General features: G+C 50.1%; 8 protein-coding genes across 8 annotated transcripts; 5 read left to right on the top strand and 3 right to left on the bottom strand.

Moving 5' to 3' along the window:
• Positions 1-1361: 1361 nt before the first annotated feature.
• Positions 1362-2053, top strand: KY384_006393 (uncharacterized protein; the record flags this gene model as incomplete). The annotated part of the gene is made up of 2 exons (XM_044814889.1): positions 1362-1723; positions 1843-2053. The coding sequence occupies 2 exons, from the start codon at positions 1362-1364 to the stop codon at positions 2051-2053; spliced, it is 573 nt and encodes a 190-aa protein (XP_044667989.1).
• Positions 2054-2616: 563 nt separating this feature from the next.
• KY384_006392 (uncharacterized protein) lies at positions 2617-3744 on the top strand (the record flags this gene model as incomplete). The annotated part of the gene is made up of 2 exons (XM_044814888.1): positions 2617-2905; positions 2969-3744. 2 exons carry the CDS (start codon positions 2617-2619, stop codon positions 3742-3744), a joined length of 1065 nt encoding a protein of 354 aa, XP_044667988.1.
• Positions 3745-5710: 1966 nt separating this feature from the next.
• Positions 5711-6608, bottom strand: KY384_006391 (uncharacterized protein; the record flags this gene model as incomplete). The annotated part of the gene is made up of 3 exons (XM_044814887.1): positions 5711-5968; positions 6015-6173; positions 6297-6608. 3 exons carry the CDS (start codon positions 6606-6608, stop codon positions 5711-5713), a joined length of 729 nt encoding a protein of 242 aa, XP_044667987.1.
• Positions 6609-7893: 1285 nt separating this feature from the next.
• KY384_006390 (uncharacterized protein) lies at positions 7894-8460 on the bottom strand (the record flags this gene model as incomplete). The annotated part of the gene is made up of 1 exon (XM_044814886.1): positions 7894-8460. The coding sequence occupies one exon, from the start codon at positions 8458-8460 to the stop codon at positions 7894-7896; it is 567 nt and encodes a 188-aa protein (XP_044667986.1).
• A 1281-nt stretch (positions 8461-9741) lies between these two features.
• Positions 9742-11680, top strand: SUB2 (Suppressor of the cold-sensitive snRNP biogenesis mutant brr1-1; the record flags this gene model as incomplete). Its single annotated transcript, XM_044814885.1, has 5 exons — positions 9742-9985; positions 10444-10854; positions 10908-11268; positions 11322-11579; positions 11632-11680. 5 exons carry the CDS (start codon positions 9742-9744, stop codon positions 11678-11680), a joined length of 1323 nt encoding a protein of 440 aa, XP_044667985.1.
• Positions 11681-13731: 2051 nt separating this feature from the next.
• On the top strand, positions 13732-14174 carry KY384_006388 (uncharacterized protein; the record flags this gene model as incomplete). The annotated part of the gene is made up of 2 exons (XM_044814884.1): positions 13732-13746; positions 13803-14174. The coding sequence occupies 2 exons, from the start codon at positions 13732-13734 to the stop codon at positions 14172-14174; spliced, it is 387 nt and encodes a 128-aa protein (XP_044667984.1).
• Positions 14175-15249: 1075 nt separating this feature from the next.
• On the top strand, positions 15250-17365 carry KY384_006387 (uncharacterized protein; the record flags this gene model as incomplete). Its single annotated transcript, XM_044814883.1, has 5 exons — positions 15250-15263; positions 15315-15439; positions 15513-15745; positions 16069-16234; positions 16326-17365. 5 exons carry the CDS (start codon positions 15250-15252, stop codon positions 17363-17365), a joined length of 1578 nt encoding a protein of 525 aa, XP_044667983.1.
• Positions 17366-17713: 348 nt separating this feature from the next.
• Positions 17714-18089, bottom strand: KY384_006386 (uncharacterized protein; the record flags this gene model as incomplete). Its single annotated transcript, XM_044814882.1, is given in 2 exon segments — positions 17714-17830; positions 17850-18089. 2 exon segments carry the CDS (start codon positions 18087-18089, stop codon positions 17714-17716), a joined length of 357 nt encoding a protein of 118 aa, XP_044667982.1.
• Between the last annotated feature and the right edge of the window lie 2295 nt (positions 18090-20384).

The raw sequence follows: 20384 nt of genomic DNA, 5'->3' as shown, positions 1-20384 counted from the left end.
TTTTGCAAATAAGGAAACGAAAGAGGAGCAGTAGAGGGCAAGTACGTCAGGCTCAAGCAAAGCATCGGAGCTCAATTACTGTCCCCTTACCTGTGCATGGTTTTCAGTCAGGTTGCGAGGTCTTGCCTGGCTAGGTAGCGTTGCAATCTTAGTGAGAGAGAACCCAGCGTCCTATTTAAGGTCGTCCTTGCTCTAGACCCACCCCCGTCCCTACAGCGTTACGAACAGACCCCTGTCGTATGGACGTTGAGGCTGATTTATGAGTTCGATGGCTTCACAAGACAGCTGTCAACCAGCGCAAGCTGCCTGTGATGAGCACAAAGTATGTTCTGCGGCCAATAGCAGTAAGACCATTTTGAGTACTAACATACTTCGATAGGACTTAACAATGCCCTAGCAGTCTCGCTAATACGCAGCCCGCGGCGTTCAGGCGCACCAGTGATAGGTTCCATGAAAGACGTTGAAATAAATCTCCGTCAACTGCCCCGGGAGCATATCGGTACTATCAACAAACAGGAAAGTGTCCCCAAGTTTACGAGTTTAGAGCACGATCGGCGACTTGCATATGGGCTGGCTGTTCAGCGAGATCGAAGTCGGACCGTCCCATCTGCAAGCCCAGGCTCTGGGACGGGGATGCGGAAGCGGGAAGAGGAGTATTTTGTTCTCGGGGAGAGGCTGTCGAAGGGGTTCCCAAAAACAGTTGCTTCTATTCTCGTGGTTGAGGGCTTGTGAGCTGCTGGGGATCCGTCCGCAGCGGAGTCAATAAGATGGTGAGCGTCCAAGCGGGGTTCGGAAGATTCTGAGCAGCTTCTGACCTGTGCTTTGAGATGTCCTTGGTTCGAAGCACCCATCCCTCGGGTTGGCGGCAGAGTTCCATTGGGCTTGGCCGTCTGGTGCGAACTGCCGTGGAGAAATGTGGCTTTCATTTGCAGCAGCCTCCAGCAGTAGTCTTCCGGGAGCCCTATCGAATGGCGGTCGCTTGCGCTTCGACTACCGTGCAGATTCCATCAACCCACTCCACTACTTGCTGTTTGCGTCCTGCTTCTGTAGACTTCCAGATCCATCTCAAGCATGACCCAAGCGAATGTCCCAATCTCGGAGAATACCGAGGCAGCACTCAGTAGTTGTTTCACGTTCACATGGTCAACGGAATGATTGTGCCGGAGAAAAGGGGGATTTCGTCCAAAGGTCAAGCCGTTAAGCCAATGATCTGATCTTTGTGCAAGCCATAATGAGAGGAGGGGGCGGGAAACCACGCATCCTTAGGTCTTGAGGTGGACCGCGTATGATCGTCGAGGGACAAATGTGCTTGTCGATCAAGTCGATCAGCCGGTACCAAGGGCGTGGTGGTGCCCAATAGCATGGAAGGTACCCATGTCCAACGGCTAAGATCTTGGATGGGAGCTAAAGGCGGACCCGACCAGCAGAACAAGCACGGGGGCTCGGACGGGGAAGGCGGGCTCACAGGCTGGTATGGCTATGTTGTGCATGATAAGGGGTCAAGTCCTCAGATCCAGGAGGGTAGACGGCGAAAAGGTCGTGGTCTTGGCATCCGTATGAGGCAACTCCGAAGTTTGGTTGCTGCCAGCAAAGAAAGGAAACCAACGACGCCCCAATACGGTGCTATTAACCCTTGGGCACAACATGTCATTGCTCGCACCTCCAAGATACTGGTAGCCCGTCGAAAGCACGGTGCAGTGATCGACCGGTTGGCACACGCCTAGTCTGAGGTCAATTCTAGTGATCCGCAATGTTGTAGGAAAAACCTAAACCCTGAACGATATCACACGGCTTTTTCCAAGGATCATCCTCTAGGATCTTGCAGAGCTCCTGCATCCGAAGCTTCGCCATACACTTGGAGCTCGTGGGCGCGATTTGGGACCTTCGTGACTTCTCGTTCTGTGTAATGATCATAACACCACTCGACCTCCAGCAACTCCTCGCTCAGATCGTTACCCGTCAGCACTATCGCTCCTCCTCCCATACAAGCGAAGCAGAACTTGTGGGATTGCCGCTGGACACAGAACTGCACGTCGGATACAGCTTATTTTGACAGCCCAAAGCTTCCTTTGCCGCCACCTCGGGACAATAATCTCTTGATAGTTGATAGTGTGAAAACAGTGAACCGGCCGTCACACTATTAGCCCCTGTCATACCATCCCACTGGAAGCCCCGCCAAAACGATCAACGCGGAGAACAGGATCACGCCGGCGTCTAGAGCCCTCCGGCAACTGGTCCCTGGCCTGGTGTCACGCTTGCACGCTGTCTGAGATTCGGCCTTGTACATCACTATTGTGGCACTCCCCAAAGTTGTAGAGCAAATTAACAAGAAAGGTCGATTAAGGCCAAATACTAGAACCACGTGAGGCTAAAGACTATGATGAACATGGGCCGTTTCTGATCCTTGTAAGCACGAGGTCCTAATGTCTGCATCCATGTCTGCTCGTGACGGCATCCTCAAAAACTACCTTCACATTGATTGACTTTTCATTCAAGCATGCTTGCGCACTGGCCCTCAAATGATTCTTCACACATGCATCAGACCCGATTTGTTTCCTTTTCTCTCAGCATCCTCTTCTCCTACTTCTTGTGGCTGATATTCACCACCTCCCAGACATGAACCTATCTCACATTATCAATTCGAATCACCACAGGTCGCAGGAAGACTTTGCTCCGCGATCAGCCCATCGTCATTCTGATCCGTATCCTCGCCGCCTTCGTGATTACAAGCATGAGGAAATGGCAACGGCGCTGACTGCTCGCCCTTACCGAAGTCCGTCACCAGTTTACCGACGACCGTACCCGCCGTCGCCTCCCCTCGACGATATCCCCCATCTACGTACTTTACCGTCGATACAAAGCCTTATTAACATGGATAATTCCAGGCCGGGCTCAGTGGTTGATGGTTAGCACATCTAGAGGGAACCTTTTACGATGATTTCTATTGTGTTTCTAACAAAGCCCCCAGGTGAGCGTGATTCTGTATCACACCTACGAAGTTCGCCACCATTAGCCACCACTAAAAGCGCCCGAAGACCCCAGAGTTATAGCCAACCGATCATGAGCAAATCCGATATAAGGCCGCCGTCACCCCCTATCGACCCACAGCTTGGTTTGGACGGGCCACTTCACTCACCTGCAAGCTCACAAAAGTCCTCAGCGACTGCGTCACATTATTCTGGTGGCACCTATCAGAGTCTAGATCCAGCGGTGAATCGGCAACGGTCACCGCCATCGATTTCTAATGGCAATAGCATACGGCCTCAATCGCCACAAGCAGCCTTTCAAGGCGCTACCTATCCAGATGCACCAACTTCTAACACTAATTATACGTATTCCCAAGTTAGCACATCCGAAAACCAGTCGATGTACCAACAAAGACCTCTTCCGAACACTTTTCCACCAGCTGCTCCAGTCAACGCCAATCCAGCAACACCAAAATCTGATGAAACATCGCCAGTGGAAGTCAACGGCCAATGGCAACATCAACATCAGCATCATCACTATATTGCCCCTTCTGCTTCCGCTTCATTTCCCGGTCAAACTTCTGATCGCTATGTTTGCCACGTCTGCAACAAAGCTTTTTCACGGCCCTCCAGTTTAAGGATTCATAGTCATTCCCACACCGGGGAGAAACCCTTCATCTGCCCACATAAGGGCTGTGGGAAAGCATTCAGTGTGAGAAGTAATATGAAAAGACACGAACGAGGGTGTCATGGCAGCACCGTCCAGGAAAATTTATAACACTATGGGAGGTTCGAGTGATCTGGCCTCGATCATCTCGCCACGTTACGATTCATTGATGCTTCTTGAGTCAGGAAACTTAATGAGGGGTTTGAAAATCAACACAGTATACCCATTGAATGACCGCCCACAGGTATGGGAAGTGCCGAGTCCGGAAATTCCGCTAGAGTTTGCGCATTGACGCAGTCGAAAAGGCGCCCTAATGACTTGCATATGCGACTGAGCATGTTTGACGACAAGAGAAATAAGGCTGCACCTTCATTGGGAAGGGGGAGAACGATGTCTCTACTGCTTTAATCAAGGGAACAGCCCTTGGTGGTATCTATGATCCAACAAAATGTATGAGTTTTGACCCTCTTTCTTCAGAGAAGGCTTAAATGCCTCATGCTCTTCTCAATCGTTGCGCAAAGTATGGTGGTCGTGCACATACATCCTATCACAGTCCAGCGAAGAGAGAGGTGCCTTGAACATATCCAGGAAAGGTGATACAAGCCTTACAAAGCTCAGCTGCCCCTGCAGCAAGCCACTTTCGGACAACGCTCAGACATTCGTCTAAAAGACCCCACGGTCCATGCACCGTTTGTACCAAGCCATACCCAAGCTGGCTGACAACCTCCACGGTTGATCTTTGATACAGCCCAGCCTTGTGGTCCAAACGTCTAATCATCAGCTACGAACGGGCCGTTGATCGTGTCCGCTGGCAGTTGATGATCACGTCTTGCGAGCATTGCATAAGGGCTTTGCAGGAAGCTGACTTCAAACGCAGCCCTCCCAACAGGGGAAGATGTACGAGTGGGCAGGAACGCTTGAGGATCGTTTGCGACCACTCCCCTTCGGCTGAGCATCCTCAATTGCCCCCGGCTCTGGCTCAAAAGGTTGAGACACTCCCAAAGGCTTCTATGGAATTTACCAGTTCACTCAGCTTTCTAGCCTCATTGAGAATAGAAAGAATCATTGGTTTCCTAGTCCTGAAAGCAGAAATAGAATGGTCATAATCTCGGAATGATTGAATGCATCGAACAAAGGGCTCTACCACCACACCATCACATTATGATTTCGCTACTTAATTCTGGCAGGTAATTGTCCTTGATAGTATTGAAACCTTTGGTGATCAGGCAGAACATACTTAGATTCTGTCGCAGATTCTTTCAATTTACATAACATCATCACCGTTCTACGTCAGCGAGATTTTCCTCGGCCTTTCGTGCGCTTTGTCATATGCTTTTGTCCATGCAATTCCCAATACCTCAGCTTCAACAGAACAAGTGCGTGACCTAAAATTCATTCAAATGAACGAGGAACAGACCGGATATGACAGCGATGAATGAATACATTAAACAGAAGCTCCCTAGACCTACTCAGTACATGTTCCCCTTGCATCCGGAACAGGCAGACGACCTTCAGCCTTCATTACATTATACCCAGCACACATCCTCACACCAATCGTGCGCTCTGACCTTCCCCCTTCCCTCCCTCAAGCTCAAAGGATCACGAAAGCAAAACGAAAAGTGGCAGAAAGCATAGATTCGAAGTTACTTAGATGAACACAATCGAGAAATATCCCTCTGTCATACACATTTCCCCCTTTGCACCTTTTTCCTCTACCCTCCCCTTTCCCGCCCTCCCACCTAGAAAAAGCCTCCGATACCAACAAAAATGTAAATTAGAACAATTCCCTCCCGGCGTCTCGTCTCCCACAGGGCTTGCGCTTGATAAAGGTGAAACTTTCTATGATATGAACTCGTACATGGAGAAGCGAAGGTGAAGATGGGCGGGCATATCGTACTCGTACTGGCTGGCTGAACGAAATCAAGAAGAATAGAAGAGATGAATCATAAAATATGTGGTGTTGAGAATAGATAGAAGGTAGGTAGGTGGTGAATATGTCGCATGTGTGCACTGTTCGTTTCCATCATCGTACTGCGTGGTCCAAGGTTGCCCTTGTTAGCTCTCTAAAATAGTCCTGTCATTCGATCCTTTCCTGGGTCTGTGTATGGTATTGGGTGGTGGATGTGCGTGGTCGTGAGACCTGCTTTTGCGGGCCGTTTGTCTCTGGGACTCGGCCGGTCTTGGCGTCATGGAGGCTGTTTCTCGCGATATGTGATCTTATGTAGCCCTCTGCGCAAATATTGAGGGAGTGAATCTTCGTCATGTCCGGTGGTGGCGCAGAAGGGGAGGGAGTCGTGACGTCTTTGCTATCGTCCCCTCCCTCTACCACCCCCATCTAGTCTTCTCTCTAGCCCGGCTACCCTGCCTCGGAACGATTTGACGATGTCCCGTATATGCCTGACCTTGTCGTATTCGTTCTCGAGGTCGTCGATCATGCGAATGATGTCTTTCATACGCGCGATCTCTTTGTCTGCTTGTGCGATAGATGTAGCTGTCCTTGAGGTCTGAGCAGAGATGGAGGCAGAAGTTTGCGCGTTCAGCTGTCCCTCGTCGTCAGCAGATGGTACTTTTAGACCTATTCAAAGTGCTCTTGCAGCACTTTCCTTTCACGGATGGGATGTATTCGGAATACGTAGTGTTGATTTCTCAGGAGGGGGGCTTACACTATCAACCTTCCGCTGGATAGCGCTCATCAACCTCTCAAAATGAGCGCCCAAAGCTTGTAATGAGCCTGCATCCAGCATCATTCTCCCACCTCCGCCCACATGGCTAGAGGCATTGCTCGCCGCTCTAGAGCTACTATTGCTTACTCGAGCGGTCCCTCGACCACGAGTGGAAGCTAGGGAGGGGTTATGTGAATGCGTAGGCGTAGGTTGGGCGGACAGAGCGATCTGCTGGTGTTGGCGGAGAATGTGTAGCTCGGATTGGGAGAGGCCGAGCGCAGTGTCGGGGATAGCGGTGGGGAGGGAGGGCATTTGCGAGCTCGGTGGGGGGTAGATTGAAGGGTCGATGAAGGTCGCTGCTCTGATATGTACTCGATCTCACATTGGAAGCTTACTTGAGGGCTTGTTCGTGTCAATGGATTCCGCGTTCTGATAAACTTGAGGGCGCTCGTCGCATGCTTGCTGGTTCCGGCGGTTTGAAAATGGGCTTTGTGGGGGATGAGAGCATGTGAGGGGTTGTAGTAGTGATTGAAGTGATTGGAGAAGCTCTGGAGCTTCTCTTTAGCAGCGCTTTGGGAGTCACGATTGGGCTTCTGGTGGCTTTGGCGTTTTTTGTGGTGAGTAGCTTTGGGCAGCGCGGGTGGGAGAAAAGCAGGGGAACAGGGGGGGTTTGCAGCGTTTCTTGGGAGTTCGTTCGCCCTGATGGGCCCTTACGCCCTTACAAATAAGATTTCGTTCCCGCAATTGGGTCACGGTCGGCGCGAGATCTTTCTGTCCGGGGAAATCGGAAATCTGATCTATCAACTATCAATTGATCAAATCATGACAAGCTGCTAATCCCCCAGGATGACAAGGCAGACAGCAGGCAGGAAAGATGATCTTAGAGATAGTTGAATACCACCTCAGCCTTGTCTGGTCCAGACCAGGCTGACATGTCGCATGTCCAGCACTCATTATTAGGCTCTACTGTGGGGTTTGCAGTGGTTTGCAGTGGTTTGCAGTAGCACTTCCTTTTCCCGACGTATCGCACCACAGCATCAACAGGCCTGCAGCATAAGCAGCGGGAGCTATTGCGCCAAAGGGGCAGTTCGACCAGAATACCATTTGATTGGACCCGAGTGATCAAAAGCAAACAGTATTCCTTGGCTAGCCGATCCAAAACAAACACAGATTGCCTAATTGGGCTTTGACTGATAGCAGCTCTGCAAACCAGATCAGTCACAATTTTTGGAACCCTTGTAAAGCTCAACAATCTGAAGCGAGTGCCGTAATAGAGCGCTGCTTTCGACGTTAGACACGACCCTCCGATTGTTGCATTTGCGTACGTACTCACATGGGGTCAGAATGGAAATCTAACTGACCACCGTGGATGGCTATCTTGGCAGACTCTCAGGCCTGGACGGCTATAGGATACTGATCCTGCTCCGAGACGTGTCTTACAGCAACCGCAAATCTCTCAACGAATCGTCATGATGATGCTGAGGGGCTTGCATTCAGCCTGTAGAACGCTTGTGGACGTCGATTTCACAACTTCCTCAGGCGAGTGTGAATTTCAAGATGACCCGAGGAACAGACAGCAGCTACCTACGTCAATAAGTCATTCTGGCGCTGCTTCAGGTACCTCCCGTGAGACTGCTCTCCTTGAGCCTTGCCTGTCTTTTAGAGACTTTTGGCGCTTTGCACCGACTGGAAAGCGCTTCGTCTCCCCACAAGCCTTGCACTTTATCACAAGTACATCAGCCCAGGGCTTGCGGCCACCTCGACTTTTGTTCTCTAGGGATGTAGTAGACGTAACGCCTGGTTCCAGTAGGACTTCGCATCCCTTACAAATTGAGTGCTTCATCTCGGGTGTGAGTCGAATGAGAGTCTTCCGAGAGAGGCTTCTGAGTTGGGACACATAACATTGGGCAAGGCCAGCCGTGGTCTTAAGGTCTGCCAGATGCTCGTGAGATGTGACCTGGAATTTGATAACCGATTTGATCAGAGGCTTCGCCTGCACGACCACGCCAGATTTCTCAAGGACGTGCTCGCTCTGCACTTCCTCAACCTTTGGTTTTACATTCGAATCATTTGAAATGGTAGCTAGATAAGAAGCTGCTTGGTGAAGGAACGAGATTCGGGAGTGCACGTGCTTCTGTGCTAGCCCCTTTGCCCTGTCCCTCATTTCTGAAAAAAAGAGGACGACGCCCTTTGCTCAGATGTCGTATGATGAGAATGCGAACATTGGAGGGAGAGATGCTTCAAGCCAGCCGGGAGCCCTAATAAGATTAGTCATCACCCGCTTCTTAGATTTTCAGGCCACTGTTTCTACCTTCTTGTTAGACCTTATACTCCAAGTACTACAAATCAAATACAGGGATTGATCACCCATCTATGGCAAGTTACATAGAGAACATCTCATACCGCTCGGTTGTTACCTCTCCTAGCATTAAGGCATAAAAGACGCTGATTTCGAAATGATGAAAGCGCGGCTTCTGACTGACATGCATTGGCCCTGGACGCCTGTATCATCGCTGTATTTCATGGGTGTGCCCATCATCTGCGTCCTTTGCGCCTGCGTATACCCCAACAGCAACAGTACAGAGCGTCGTAAATGTTCTCTTCGTATTAGGCATTCAAGGCTTCGAAAGCTTGCTAGGATATGTCAATCTGTATAGCATCGGCTGTGGTGTGAAAGTCAGGAATATCGATGGTCTTTTGAGTCTGCGAGTCGTCGTAGCTGATCCTAGGCTAATGAAAAATTTCAATGACAAGTCATACGTAATTTGCGCGAAGACATCACTGCATACAGATTTATAGACAACGACAAAGCAAACGATCTGGCTATTGCCGATTTTGTGCTCACCAGCCCCAACACAGCAGTCTGCGGGTCGCGAGCAGCCTAATAAACGGGGTATCTCTAGACAAAGTGCGATCGATGGTCATAAAATATTTGAGATAGTGAATGTAACAATTTTCACGTATGTACATATGACTGTTCTGGAGGCATTGCACAACGGTAGTCGTAAAAGGGCGTGGAAACCTGCAATTAGACTCCTAGCCCAACGCATGCATCAAAGGTGTGAAGCCGGATAACGAGTAGAGGACTTTGTCTCACTGCTAGCACTGTCTTTACTGTCAGTGGAGAATGAAAGCCGTAAGGCTGAGCCTCCTGAGGCTAGCCTGGTTCTAGAACTAGCGCATGTTAAGACTTTTTGGCGCTTACAACTCTCAGTCACTTTTCGTTTTCCTTTCTTCTTTCGACTTCACGACCATCAACATCCCCATCCTTTGTTCTCACACCTTAACCTTGTGCTGCGACTCAGACTGAACACGGGTTTGAATCACGGTATTTGTTTCGCACAGGAAGTTTTAGGAACGCTCTCGGCTTCGCCAACAACTCACCCTCTTGCGCAGACCTAATTCATCCACTTCGTACTCTACCTCTCACCATCAGCTCATCAAAATGTCTGCCGAAGAAGATCTCATCGATTACTCTGACGAAGAGCTTCAGACAAATGATGCAGGAGCATCTACCACAGCAACAACAAACGGAGCAGCCAAGAAAGGCGACCTGACCGTCTCTGGAGGCAATGCAGACAAGAAAGGCAGCTATGTCGGGATACACTCAACAGGCTTTCGCGACTTTCTTCTTAAGCCAGAGCTTCTACGGGCCATCACCGATTGCGGTTTCGAACATCCATCGGAGGGTTAGTCATATCATTTCCCAGCCCTGAATCAAGAATCTGCAGCGCGCACAAGTCCGTCCATCTCTGGGGGAAGGTAAAGAGCTCCTACATTTCTGGTTCAATGATACTCTACGGGCGGCTGGAACCATAAGTCTTCGAAACAAGCTATACTGTATTGCAGCTGCGGATAGCGATGACGGATTAGAAACGCTCTTACAAAGCCACATTGATGAATACATCTTTGATGTGCATCTATTCATGGGAGCTGAGCAAAGGCGCCACTGAAAGACTTCCAACGCCGCCCGTGGCATGCATGACGCAGCATGCTGAAAAGAGGAGAAAATTGTTTCAGGGTCTTCAGAGTAGGCGGCTTATGCTACGTTTTTTTTTGTTGTCGAGATGGACGGACTGTGCAATCGATCTGGCGTTCAGCCATGCTTTTTACGGGATCAAGTCTAACTCGAATCGCCTCACTATAGTCCAGCAAGTATGCATCCCTCAGGCTATCCTAGGAACCGACGTGCTCTGCCAAGCGAAATCTGGTCTGGGAAAGACAGCGGTCTTCGTGTTGGCAACTCTGCAGCAAATTGAGGCAGTCGCTGGAGAATGCGCCGTCCTGGTCATGTGCCATACCAGAGAGCTTGCTTTTCAGATCAAGAACGAATACGCTCGCTTCAGCAAGTACCTTCCAGACGTCAAAACGGCGGTCTTCTACGGTGGAACCCCAATGCAGAAAGACATCGAAACGTTATCTAACAAGGACACTCATCCGCATATCATCGTCGGCACACCTGGCCGTCTCAATGCCCTGGTCCGCGAAAAGAAATTGCGGCTCAACAGTGTCAAAGTCTTCACCTTGGACGAGTGCGATAAAATGCTCGATCAGATTGGTTTGTTATCCCGAATTATTCAAGAAGGGCATATCGCTGAGACACCAAAATAGACATGCGCCGCGACGTGCAAGATATCTTCCGTGCCACGCCGACCCAGAAGCAGGTCATGATGTTCAGCGCTACACTTGCTCAAGAGATTCGGCCAATCTGCAAGAAATTTATGCAGAATCCTCTTGAAATCTATGTCGATGACGAGACCAAGCTCACGCTCCATGGTCTTCAGCAATTTTATGTCAAACTCAGTGAGGCCGAAAAGAACCGGAAGCTAAATGAGCTGCTGGACAATCTCGAATTCAATCAAGTCATCATTTTCGTCAAGAGCACTTTGCGCGCCACCGAACTCGACAAGCTTCTTCGTGAGTGCAACTTCCCAAGCATTGCAGTCCACTCAGGTGTCAGTCAAGAGGAACGGTAAGCATATTCACCCTTCAAACGCACAACTTCCGACCTGATATCCTTCGCAGTATCAAACGCTACAAGGAATTCAAAGAATTCAACAAGCGAATCTGTGTTGCTACTGATGTCTTTGGACGCGGTATTGATATCGAGCGTATCAATCTAGCAATCAACTATGATCTGCCAGGAGATGCTGACAGCTATCTCCATCGTGTTGGACGTGCCGGAAGATTTGGTACAAAGGGGCTGAGTATCAGTTTCGTGAGCAGTGATCAGGATCAGGAGGTACTAAAAGCTATTGAGAAGAGGTTTGAAGTTGCTCTACCGTAAGCGCCCCGTTTGCATGGAGTTTGGAAACGCTGGCTAATTAATTGGCAGAGAGTTTCCCGAGGGTGGCGTGGATTCTTCTACATACATGGCGAACTAGACGATCGAGCCCGAGGTCTTGAACGAACCACGATACTGAACCGATTGCTAGTCAGGTAGATGGGCAACGAGTGCGATTGTTATTGGACGACGAACAACACAGGCGCAACTTGCTCGGCTTGTCATTTCACGTCATCAAATATCAAGAATCTATAGTATTCCCGTGCGAGAAAACCTGTGCTCCTTTCACGTAATTCCTCGAGACGCCTACGCTTTCCATTGCATCGTCATCGCCATATCGAGAGATCAAGAATTCGGTCAAGTATTGTCCAAGTGCTCCACATCCCTCAACAGTCTTCCCAATCCCCCAGCAGCCCGTCCCACCTCTCCCCCTTCCCTCCTCAATCCTTCCACCCCCTTTCTCACCGCATCCTCAAATCCCAACCGTGTCCAAACCCTCCTTCGCTCGTCAACATCTGCATATATCTCCCCCTCCTCATCCCTCGGCGCGCCGAACAGATTAAGATAAGCGTACGCGTTAGGCTTAATGGGCAGCATATGAGCCCGTACATTTCTCAAAGGAAACCCCAATCGCTCCCTTTTCCCGACGCTGTCCCCTTCTCGATCCTCCATCGACTTCGGAGGGAGTAAACCGCACCGTAAAAACAGCGCCAGGGTATTCAGGGCCTTCGTTTCCAAAAACGCTCCTCCGCGCGCTGGCTTGACGCTCCTAGCCTGCGTCCACCCGTCTTTCCTCTCCCCCGCACCAACCGTGGTAGGATGCTCGTGTGGCCAGCCTAGGATCTGCAAAAGCGTCTTCAGCGTCTTGATCCACCCCCCAGCGCACCCTACTACCTCTCCCGTCGCCGTGTGCAGTGCCCACGCGAGGAGATCGAGACTGCTCCCCCTGACATCCGTGCTTAGATTCAGCATGCCTGCTCGTATCCAGGGGAGGATTCTCTCGATCTCGGGTGTGATTTCTGAGGATGGGAGGGAGGCGTAGGTCTTGAGGAGCTGGGAACGGACGAGGTTGTCTCGGTCGTGGATTAGAGGGTTTAGCGTGTCGAGGAGGGTGGAGAGGGGGGTTGGGAGAGGGAGGTTTCGGGTGAGGAGGGAGGTTAGGGCTGAGAGGTGGTCGGAGCGTTGGGAGGCGTTGTGGGAATGGAGGTGGGAGATATGGGTGAAGAATTGAGAGGAGGGAGGGAGAGGAGTTGTGTGGAGAGATTGGGAGGGGAGGGCGATTGCTGAGGTAGGCTGTCAATATGCGTTCTGCGGGGAGAGTGAAGACGGACATTTTGATTTGAAGCTTGTGTCTGTGAAGTTGGTGGGTTTGGGGCGGGCTTTGCCTACTTTCAACTTCGGCTTGACGAAGTCGGCTTTCTTGTTCTTTCTCTTGCGGGCGGAGGAACCCATTCGGAGGGGTGTTGGAAATGAAGTCTTAGAAGGTTGTGCTTGGAATTAAGCATGAGGATGAGGAGTAGATTGAGTCCTTCGCTGCGTTCGATGTGACATGATAGACGGAAACTTCTCTGTGTTTTGAGATGGCGGGCGTTGCCACATGCTCTTTCCTGCGATATCTTTCTTTCGTGATAACCTCAAGAACAACCCAGAAAGTCTGAATATATGACCTGAAGAAGATCGGTTGTGATTGGTCAATTCTCGGGACTTCACGAGCAGGAGCTCAAGTCGTTCCGCTCTCCGTAAGGAAAACATGCCCAAAGCATGATTGGGCCTTCTTTCAACCTCACCAATTTCTTTATTCAATCGTGGCGGATAGCACACCCTGCGGAATCAGGCCCCATCACAGCATTTCCAATTGTCCCTTCAGCAATCCTGCAACTCCTGCTCATCTACATCACCTTGACTTGCAGCTTGCTTGGGATCGAAAGCACGAGCCTCCGCGACTTTCCACCTCCCCATCAGCCTCACACGTGGCGACACTCCATAGTTCGCAATCATCTCTTCGTCGTAAGCCTGGTCGGTTGCTACTATTGTTGCCGAGAGACAATAGACTTGTGGCAAGCCGGATACTGGAATTTTGTCATATACGGGGTCCTTTTGGTAGCCGTGGAGGTTGTGCTTGCGCGCAGGACACCTTGAGCGGACGTGAGAATGGGAGACTCTACCGTAAGGTGCAGAAGGGAGCTCAACATGCAATGCAAGCTGACGTGGAACTTTAATAGACTACCGCTACTCTCGAAAACCTTTCTAGACTTGCCTCTAAACCCGGCGTTCAATCCACGCTGATATTATCAAAGAAGAACGGATCTATCATACGTAGCACAGGCCTTCTGGCATCTGCATCGGCCTCTACGGATAACGATCAGGCTCTGAGCAATGGAACTTCGCACGCGACCGATGCTGGACCTTCAGATATGGGCGGCGAATTGGAAGGACGGCCGAAGACTAAGACAGCCGAAGAAATCGCAAAATCCGTTATGATGTTTGTGGAAGCGTCGAACATTTTTGCGCAAGGCATGCAAGATGGAGACGAGGTCAGACTGTTACGAACTCGGACAAAGAAGAATGAGATTGTGATCGTGCCTGGTGAATAAGACTCGTGCATACTGCTCGAAAAGGGAAGCTGACTTCTGCAGATACCAAGTTTCTTTTGGTTGTTATACAAGACGTACCAACTCCCTGATCGGCGTGTAAGGAAAGGAACGCAGATCAACAGCAGTCTTAATCCGTGAACTAATCGACGTGAAGCTCCAGGTGCGTGAAGACTTCGCCATCAGGAGCGCTAGCGGTGTTTGGCTTTACATACACTCAAATGAAGATCCTCATACACAATGAACGGTAAGTGAAAGTTGCCTCTCCATCATCACAATCGTCGCCAACGCAAGGCTCACTGGTGCGTGCAGGGATATTTGGACGAGCGCCGAAGCTACAACCTTTGCAACAGGCCCCAGTTCTTCGGTACTGGGCAACAACGGCTATATCTGAACTGAAGGCAGGCATCTATCTCAGTCAAGCCTCAGCTATACAGGCGTCACTCATTTTGATACTCTTGAGACGAATCCTACGAGTCTATTTCACTCCAGGTAATTGTGCAACTCGTAACTGTCTGGCGCAGGCACAATACTATGACAAACCCAGCTCAACAGGCTCAACGCTTCTAACGCGCTCTGATACTCGTGTCAAGAGAAGCTCTACACCGACGCGCAGAATGGCAGTGGGCTGTGTGATATGCAATACCCAGACCGAGGCTGAAGAGTCAGGGGTAAGCCAGGGGAACCCCACCTTCAGGGTCCAAGACAATGTGTCAAAATGACGTTGGGTGAACAAAGGCCGATAGCAACAGCACTTGCAGAGGGCGACAGTGGCAGGTGATTGGATGAGCACCAGGCTGACACGAGCATGCACAAGATTGTCAGAATAATCGAGACGGAGTGTTGCAACTTACGTAGTACTGACACTGCCAATTGTACGATGTGACGCAATCAGGAAGCTGCGCCTGACCCCGCTGCCTGTTCCACTAGTCTGGGATATATAAACACTCCCTTGCCCCTCCTCCTTCATTCTTCACCCTCAGACAATCAACAATCCACCTCACTTTTTGCCATCAAAACAAAATCCCGATCATCACATCCAAAAGTTCTTTCACGCTCAAACGATCCAACTTTCATCATGGCTGACGCTGGGTATGCCTCAGTCGCCACAACTTTAATGCCGTGTAGCTGACCAAGCCGCAGACGCGAGGGTTTCACCGACAAGGCTCAGAAGAATCTGGTGCCTGATAGTGAGAAGTCCTACACCGACAAGATCTCCGAACAAGCAAAGGGAACATATGATCAGGCTGCGAGCGCTGTTCAGCCTGGTGGGTAGTGCCCCAATCCAGCGCGGCGAACGAGGTTGTTTGGTGCGTTTGACTGATTCATGTGCCATATTAGAGGGTGACAAGTCACTCGGACAGAAAGCTCAGGACAGCGTGAGCGGTAGCAACTTGAAACCTGGCGAGAAGGGTTATGTTGAGACGGCACAAGACTATGCCAATACTGCTATCAAGACCGTCCAGGATACTGCCACAGGTACGCTTGATGTCTATCGAGATGGCTCATTTCTACTTCTACAAAAGCTGATCCCTTCGCAGATCTTTATAACAAAGCTGCTGATGCCACCAAAGGTGACGGCAGCAAGTGATCTCAGACTGCCAGCGTGCAACTTCGCAGCCCCTTCCTACTGTGCAATCATCCTGCGTATGGCAGACGACTGTTGATTGTCGAATCGGGGTGACCTTAATGGGAGCTGTGCGGGGGTGAGAAGGGGATGATAATCCTCGAAAGCAGGACCTAACGGTACTATCAGAGCTGGGTGATCCACATGCTTTGAACGTAGGAGGAGACCCTACATGTAGCAAACAATGGATTACTGAATATCACCACGCCAAATTTTGCTGTCGTTTGTCATTTCGCTCAATGAAGTCATCCGTCACTTATAAATCTGTAGACCTGTAAACTTCACACTTTAAACCCCATTCACACCGTCTACCACTTGAAACCAATCAACCTCACATACCCATCCCATTTCAAAGCGATGGCTAAAGACAAAGACCGCGCCCTCAACCCAGCAGCAGCCCAACGCAAGCTCGAAAAACAAAAAGCTGTCAAAAAAGGTTCCGTCCACCTCAGTCCATCCTCTTGCCCCTCCCCCGCCCAACCCCTACCTACCTTCCCACTCTCTCTAACCCTATCTCCTTCTCACAGGCAAAGCCCAAATCCAAGCTCAACGCACCTCCCGCCTCGCAACTCGCAACCCTTCCCGCCTCGAATCCCAAATCTCCGACCTTCACGCCCTCCGCGCTTCTCAAGCCGGCAGCCTCAATGCGAGAGATACAAGGCAACTAGACGAGCTTGAGAAGGATGTCGCGAGGATTAAGAAGGCGAGGGAGACTGTGGGGGAGAAGGCGCCGGCGTTTGGAGGGCTGAGAGGAAGAGGTGGAAGGGAGGAAGGCAGGGGTGACAGAGGGGGGAGGGAAGAAGGTAGGGGAGACAGAGGTGGTAGAGGGGGGCCTAGAGATGGAAGAGAGGCTTATGATGGGCTCGGCAAGCGAAGGAGGGACTCAGATGGTGGGGGCGGGCAAGATAGCGAGGAGACGGACGAGGAGGTCAGGAGGATCCCCTGGCCTAGAGATACGCCGCCACCTCTACCGCGCCAGCGACCGCCCCCACGGCCGTCGAAGGGTCTTGATAGCGAGACCGCTGCTGAGATGGAGGCGCCAGATACGAGTCTACCGGCTAGACCACCCAGTGCGATGCCAGTCAGGACGACGTATGAGAGTAAAGCCCAGGTCAGGGATTTGAGAGCGGAGGCTACGAGGGCTTTCGTACCTGCTGTGGTTAGGAGGAAGATTGAGAGTGTGAGGGCGCCGGGGCGGTTGTTGGAGGAGGAGGAGTTTGTTGGGTTGGAAGGGAAGGGGTATTTTGGGGGTAGGAAAGGGGGTGAGATGGGGGAAGAGGGGGAGAAGGGGGAGAAGGGTGGTGGAGAGCGAGAGATGAGTGCGGAGGAAGCGAGGAGGTTGAAGGATGAGGAAGAAGCTTTTGAGCGGGAGATGGAGATGGAGGAGGCTGGAGGGGTTGTGAATGAGGGAGAAGGCGGAAAGGATGCAGGTGAAGAAGAGGGAGATGGAGGAGGTGAAGAGGAGAGTGTGAGAGTCGGTGGAAAGGAGACACCTCCTAAGCGGGAGAAGGCAGGCTTGCTTGGCTTGAGTGCCTATGTTGAAGAAGCGAGTGATGAGGACATGTAGGTGTGTTTGCATTCCGTTCATCTCGCTCGTGTTTCCATGACTTCCTCTTACTACTGTGGTTATGTCGAGGGAGTGCTTTCTTACGGCGATGACTCCGCGTCATGAAATTTGCAATTCCCATACCAGATGCAGCTCTGTGACGTTTCACTTTGTTGCAAATAAGTTAATGGAAGGTGCAGATAAGTCTTCGACTGAGCTTGTCTCGCTAACATCGGTAGTAGTTGGTATTCTGTATCTACCTACTCCGTAAAAACCATCGTATTTGTCCTGCATACTTGTACTACTCCAACACATACTGATGAGACCGATCATGAAGTGGTCATCTGCTTCCTTTCAGTTACTACAATATCATGAGGGAGGATCTCCCGCAAGCGTTTTACCATAGTCTGGATCTCGGAACTGGGGTGTACGTGAGGTCGTCAACCCTTTTCTCTCTTCTAATCGTTGGCCGCCAGAAAGGCACATCTTCAGCTACACCGAATACCACTTCCACCGGCGCAGGATATTCTGAGACAGCCCATTTCGCGAATCGGCGGAGCGTCTCCAAGCCAGATTTCTGCATGTCCTCTTTCGCGAGGATCAGATTGAGCTTGTGGTTGGCGATTGCCAGCGACCTGATCTTGATGTTGATAGCTTTGGCACGTTCGAGGACCTTCCGACAGGTCTCTTCATCTCGGTCATAACGGTCATCATCTTCGTAATATTTTGAGTACGCCTTGGACATGCTGCTTATAGATATAAGTGAAAGGTAGGCTTGAGGCTTGACTATGTGCGCATATACTTGCTACAAGTGGTGCTGGTGATGATGAGGAATGAGATAGATGCTGCGCGAGGGGTTCAAGGAAACAGATTTTGGGGGCAAAGTCGTGTGACGCTGGGCCCCTCATACGGTAATCTTCACCAAATTCACCATTTCCCTCACAAGAATCCGAAGAGATTGCCTTTTGTGGCGAGTACCAATCAGTCCACCATTCGCAAGCGTTGCCCAGACACCCCTCAGATCTGAGAGACCAAATGCCGGCTAATTCAGAGTTCAACGAGAGCTATTTTGGAGCGCCCATGCTTACCCAAGTGTGAAAATTCATACCTGTCGAGAGCTCCGGCTCTGATGCTGAGAAAATAGCGTTAGATTTGAAGCGGTTCGAACTTCCGAACGCAGACGATGCTTGCAGGATGATTCTATAGGCCTCAAAGCATCGTAGGACATTTCTTAATTTAGGAAAAGCACCCGATTTTCATGGTCAAAGTCTTCAATTAGCGGCGGCATTGATCAGCCGACTTTTGTGACACCAGCCCAGCAAGGGTTTAGAAATTGCGAATATACTTGAACCGAAGGTTTCTCCTGGCATTTTGATCTTATGACTTGGGATGTCATTACTACTAAGACCTGCTGTCCTTGGAAGAAGCCGTAAGGTAAGACTCCATGTTCACGGGTAAGATCAGTGCAGGGTGTCAGAGACCAATCTCCCTGTCTAGCAGCAAGTGCTGTCAAAGAGTCCATATAGCCCTCAAAGGCGTGCCAAATTCTTGAGACTTTCACCAATAGCGTCTGCTTATTGGCTGTCTGCTGAGATACATATGCCATCTCTTTCGGTATTATCAGAGCCACATTTAATTCGGCGCCTATAATGAATTATCTCTACTAAATTCTCGAATAGATTCGTTTATATCCGCAGATGAACATCATTTTCACAAGTCGGTAGCTGAACCACACAAAGCAGTAGAATGCAATACCGAACACTATTCAATACAGTCATTCGTTTCAATGTCTAGACGACTTTTGGTCGCTTCAAATACACGGTGTGCGTCGAGTCTTCTCTGACCATAGTGATTTCATATGCTAGTGAACAGCCATTTTAGCATTAGCATCTCCGCTGCAGCGTAAAACCTAAAGAAAAAGAGGATGCAGTGACGGCTTCATTGACGGCCTGCCGTGTTCCTAGTCATTGAAGAATTTGGAAAAAGTCCTTAAAAGAACCCATCGAAAGGAGTTGCAGCTGCAGCACGAGGATTAAATCAGGTGTGAGGATATGAGTGTGGCATGGCGTTGACTCCATTGAAGTGCTTGTGAGAAATATGTGCGTAGGACCAGATCAACAGATGCATGCAGTAATTTGGTTCAATAGTGGACCCAAGAATCCAAGTACTGATTCTGGGCAGGATAGAACGAAAGGTAATGAAAGCAGAGTTGGCAAGATTCGTTGCCAAATGGAGGCGAATCTGTTGCTCAATGTATGAGGGTAGATAGAGTTCAAGCAGTTCCATGTGTCTTGCAGCGTAGCGAAGGCTACTTTGGGGTCTCCCTAGCTGATTTTTGAGATAAAGAAGATCGAAGGTCGACGCTGAGCTCTCAACGACTTTCTTGAAGTGTGCGAGTGGTGTGAAAGGTTTCTTGCGCTAAGAACAAGAGAGAAGATAGATCATTCAGATTTGAATGCAGACACAGAGTAATTAAGAAGATAGACAGGAGCATTGTAGGATACAGAGATCGAAGAAGAGATAGCTGAAGAGTTGTAAGTGATATTGAAGAAGGGCCAATCATGGCGGCTATCTCGCTTAGTCATTACCCTCTTGCTCGACTGCTCGATATCTAGGCCGAGGGTCGTGGAAATTAGTCTCGCCTCATCGGCCCTGCAAATCTGGTGCGGGAGTGTCGCGAGACTAATTTCCACGACCCTCGGGCTGTTAATATTTCTCCTGTTCGCGATGATTGAGGATGTGGGTAATAGACGATGGAGAGAGTCTTCTAATTGGCAGAGATGCTGGTGAAAGAAGATTAGTATATGTCTGAGAGCAAGCTTTCATAATGTAACGAGTTCTGTAATGCCTGGCATTCGGGCGACGTGCTCGGTCGTAGGTCTGAGGTAATGCAAGGTGATGGCTGGGGTCGACCGCTCATATGCATTAATGGCATGAATCATGGGTCAAGTTGCTGGAAGAAACTGGTGCAGTTGGTTTAGATGATTTTGCCCATGAGGCTCACTAAGTTCGTTTTTTGCCGCCTTTTGACTGTTCCCAA

This window comes from Bacidia gigantensis (assembly GCF_019456465.1).
Source record: "Bacidia gigantensis strain McMullin 20006 chromosome Unknown contig_249, whole genome shotgun sequence".
Taxonomy (NCBI): Eukaryota; Fungi; Ascomycota; class Lecanoromycetes; order Lecanorales; family Ramalinaceae; genus Bacidia; species Bacidia gigantensis.
The sequence above is the reverse complement of the archived record's forward strand: the minus strand, read 5'-3'. Positions and strand labels throughout refer to the sequence as shown.